The 3890-nt window shown below is 41.1% G+C and overlaps 1 protein-coding gene across 1 annotated transcript; it reads left to right on the forward strand.

Moving 5' to 3' along the window:
* The first annotated feature begins 996 nt into the window (after positions 1–996).
* npbwr2b (neuropeptides B/W receptor 2b) lies at positions 997–3357 on the forward strand. Its single transcript, XM_063207623.1, has 2 exons — positions 997–1057; positions 1381–3357. Exon 2 carries the CDS (start codon positions 1509–1511, stop codon positions 2514–2516), a length of 1008 nt encoding a protein of 335 aa, XP_063063693.1. The 5' UTR covers positions 997–1057; positions 1381–1508; the 3' UTR covers positions 2517–3357.
* Positions 3358–3890: the final 533 nt, after the last annotated feature.

The raw sequence follows: 3890 nt of genomic DNA on the forward strand, positions 1-3890 counted from the left end.
TAATAAAATAAATTTGGGGGTTGTTGTACTCTCATATCAGCTGTAATACATGGACAACATAATCACTAATTGTATCACTTTAGGAGGTATTAATAGTGAATTTATGCAGATTTTGATAGTTTTGGTCATGAAAAACGATTTGCATAATGTAAGATAAAAGACCTGTAAAGTCAAAAAGATGAATACATAAAGTAATATTTCCATGGATATGAATACATACCAAGTTAACCATGAGATGAAAAACAATATTTGATGATAACTAGTGTTTTTAGGTATTTTATGGCTGAGTTTTGTTATCACGGGTCAAAAATGCAGCTTATGAACACAACACAAGGGTTAAATGACCATCTGAACATCACTTGAGTCTCAATTCTATAACTCACATGTGGCATACCAGAGGTGAGTGAGCCAATAATCGGTGTGTGTGTGTGTGTGTGTGTGTGTGTGTGTGTGTGTGTGTGTGTGTGTGTGTGTGTGTGTGTGTGTGTGTGTGTGTGTGTGTGTGTGTGTGTGTTTGTGTGTGTGTGCGTGTGTGTGTGTGTGTGTGTGTGTGTGTGCGTGCGTGCGTGCGTGCGTGCACGCAGAGCCAAGCTTTCCTCTCTGTAAATAGAGTACGATTAGCATATTTATATTTAAGATTTGTCATGTCTTCTTGTCCCACAATTGCAGGGAAATTAGGCCCTATTATTGTTAGATTATCTACGTAGTTAAATCACCTACTAGGCTATTATATAAAGAAGTGTGTCAGTCTCCATTATGAATTCATACGACTGTGCATCACCTAACTTTTTAGATGCGTAACACACGCGTCAAGTCGCCGGTTGGTCATATCATGCACTGGACATTTGAAAGAAGAATTTATAGCACTAACAGCGGTGTTGCCAATGGTGCAACGAATCTTTTAATCCCTATGGTTCTTGTCAGTCAGTGGAGAGAGGGTTGAGCGGCTGTGACGTCACATATTGCCGCTTTACTCCCCAACTAGTAAAGGGCAGAGTCGCGCGCGTCTCAGCGACAGCTGAAGGACTACATTGGAAAGAGGTAGCCTGCTCGAATGGTAAGACAGCTCATTTTTATGTTAAGTTCTATTTTGTATAAGTTTATAGACGGCTTGAAGGTGAATAGTTTTTTGGCGCATTTTCAGTGTCTTTATTCGGAGAAAATCATATTTTGGCTTTTGAGTCTGCTTTCTTCAGCCTAGGGTAGGCTACCCAAACATTTTGTGTTGCATGTCTGCATGTGCCAGATTTGAGACAAGCTATTTTTTAAAAGTGTATTTTATGGAATAAATGCATAGTCTACGTACATTCACATAAACTTTCTCTTAATTAAATATTTCACTTTCACCAAATGCCTCACTGTCTGTGTCTTTTCTCTTAGACGAACTCGGTGACTGTGAAGGAAATCATTATGATTGCGCTGGACCTACATGAATCCCAGAGAGGCACATCTCTGTCAATATGCCTTTTTCAGTAGATTAAACGCGCACTTCTAGATATTGTTCAGAAATGGAAAACGTTACGCACAATCAACCCAACACTCACCAACAATGCAACGACAGCGTGGACACGTATCCCTCCAATTCTACGAGCAGAAGCGAATGCCGTCCACCTGAAGAGTTCCCAGTTCAAGTTGATTTCTATGTGGTTCTGCCCATAGTTTACTCAGTCATTTGCGCCGTGGGACTGACTGGGAACACGGCCGTTATTTATGTCATCCTTAGGGCACCCAAAATGAAAACAGTCACCAATATGTTCATCTTGAACCTGGCCATTGCAGATGAGCTGTTCACGCTGGTGCTGCCACTCAACATAGCAGACCATCTATTGAACTGTTGGCCCTTTGGCGAGTTGCTCTGCAAGATTATAGTGAGCATTGACCACTACAACATATTTTCCAGCATCTATTTTCTGACCGTCATGAGTGTCGACCGTTACCTAGTGGTCCACTGCACCGTCAAGTCCAAACGCATGCCATACCGCACGTACCGAGCAGCCAAAATTGTCAGCCTCTGTGTGTGGATCTTGGTGATAGTCATAGTCATGCCGTACACCGTGTTTGCAGGAGTCTATGAAAATCCGTACGCATTCAGCAGGAAAAGCTGCCTGTTGCTTTTCCCCAGTCCGGAACACTTGTGGAACAAAGCAAGTCGGATATACACTCTCATCCTGGGCTTTGCCATTCCTGTGTCCACCATCTGCATTTTGTATACAATGATGCTCTATAGACTCCGGAACATGCGTCTGAACAACAATGCTAAAGCCTTGGACAAGGCGAAGAAGAAAGTGACTGTCATGGTGTTTATCGTGGTGGCAGTTTGCTTATTCTGCTGGACACCTTTCCACCTGAGCACCATAGTTGCCCTGACGACTGACCTGCCTACCACCCCCCTCTTGATTGGAATGTCCTACTTTATGGTCTGCCTGAGTTACGCCAACTCCTGTCTGAATCCATTTCTGTACGCGTTCCTGGATGACAGTTTCAGAAAAGCGTTTAGGAAAATGGTTGAATGTTAGCCAGGTCGAAAATGAATGTAGAACCACTTTTCTGAAAGGCAGTGAATGGACATGCAGAGAGTAAATTCCAAGCTGTAAAATAGTAAAATACTGTACTGCATTTAATTTGCTCTGTATCAAACGAGAATGCAATTCATACATGCGTCTTTTCAGAGCCACATGAGCGCTCCTATTTCATTCATAGTGTGAGCATTTGTCGCCCGCTTGCGGTGAAAATAGCAAATGAACTTCAGCAGCCTCTCAGTGTGGATCCGATGAGGGCAATGGGACCCCAACAGCATAATCAACACTTAAAAATGATATTCAAGGCATGGCTTTGTCATAGTATAGGCTATACGCTGACTTAAATACTTATATGTACAGGCTGTATATGCTATTTTACATTTTACGCAGTTTGTGACTTTCTGGATTTAATAACAACAGGAGGACATTATTTAGCTAAATGCATAATCACATTGTGAGAAAGGGAGCTTTATATGATTCAAGTTCAGCTTGTCTTAAAAGTCTGTTTTGAACTAGGCCTACTTGACGTAGGAATATAGGTTACACACAGTGCTGGAGGAGAACCCGGTTTGCACCTGTGGTCACACAAGCCCTTGTCATGCTTTTCATTGTGGCAAAAAATAAATGGCTGGAATCATTCACTTGGATGATTTGCTATATTTGTATTCTATCTATTTGTCTTGCCAAACATGTGACTCAAACAGATTGTTAATTCAAACAGATAAAAAAAAGATATAGGCCACTGGTACCAAATGGGATGATAATAATGTTATCAAATGGGATGACATGATTTTGCTGAATTTTGTTTGTTTTTGCTCTATCTCTGCTTAAAAATAAATATGAAGGGCTCTACATAAAATGTACTGAAATTATTTCTTCCATAATGTATATTGTTATTTATAGTATCTCATTCACTTAATAACCTCCATTGCAATGGAATGATTAATAGGATACAACACAAACTAAGTCCTGCATCTTCACAGAATATTATTCATCCTATGCATCAGCTATATGTTTTGGGGTACTTGATTGCCAGCGAAAATTAAAGTAGGGGGCGAGTGTAATTCAAATTTAGATTAGAATTTAAATCTAAATAAAAGCACAGTTGATTTCTTAATCTGATCTTTTTGCAATATCATGATCTCCAGGCCCGCGGACAGGGGGCGGACTAGTAGATCAGATGTCCCTGGCCTAGGGAAGCGGGGCCCAGAATTGGGTCCCCATTACATTGCATGTATTGGGAAGGGGGCTCTTTTCGATCATTTTGTCTTGCGCCTGAAAAAAGCTGTCAGCAGCCCTCATTTCAGAATAACCAAGAGAGTACTCTGGTGTGGTTGCTTCACAGATATAGTAACTTGGCGCTCTTAGCAA

This window comes from Engraulis encrasicolus, chromosome 10 (assembly GCF_034702125.1).
Source record: "Engraulis encrasicolus isolate BLACKSEA-1 chromosome 10, IST_EnEncr_1.0, whole genome shotgun sequence".
Classification (NCBI taxonomy): domain Eukaryota; kingdom Metazoa; phylum Chordata; class Actinopteri; order Clupeiformes; family Engraulidae; genus Engraulis; species Engraulis encrasicolus.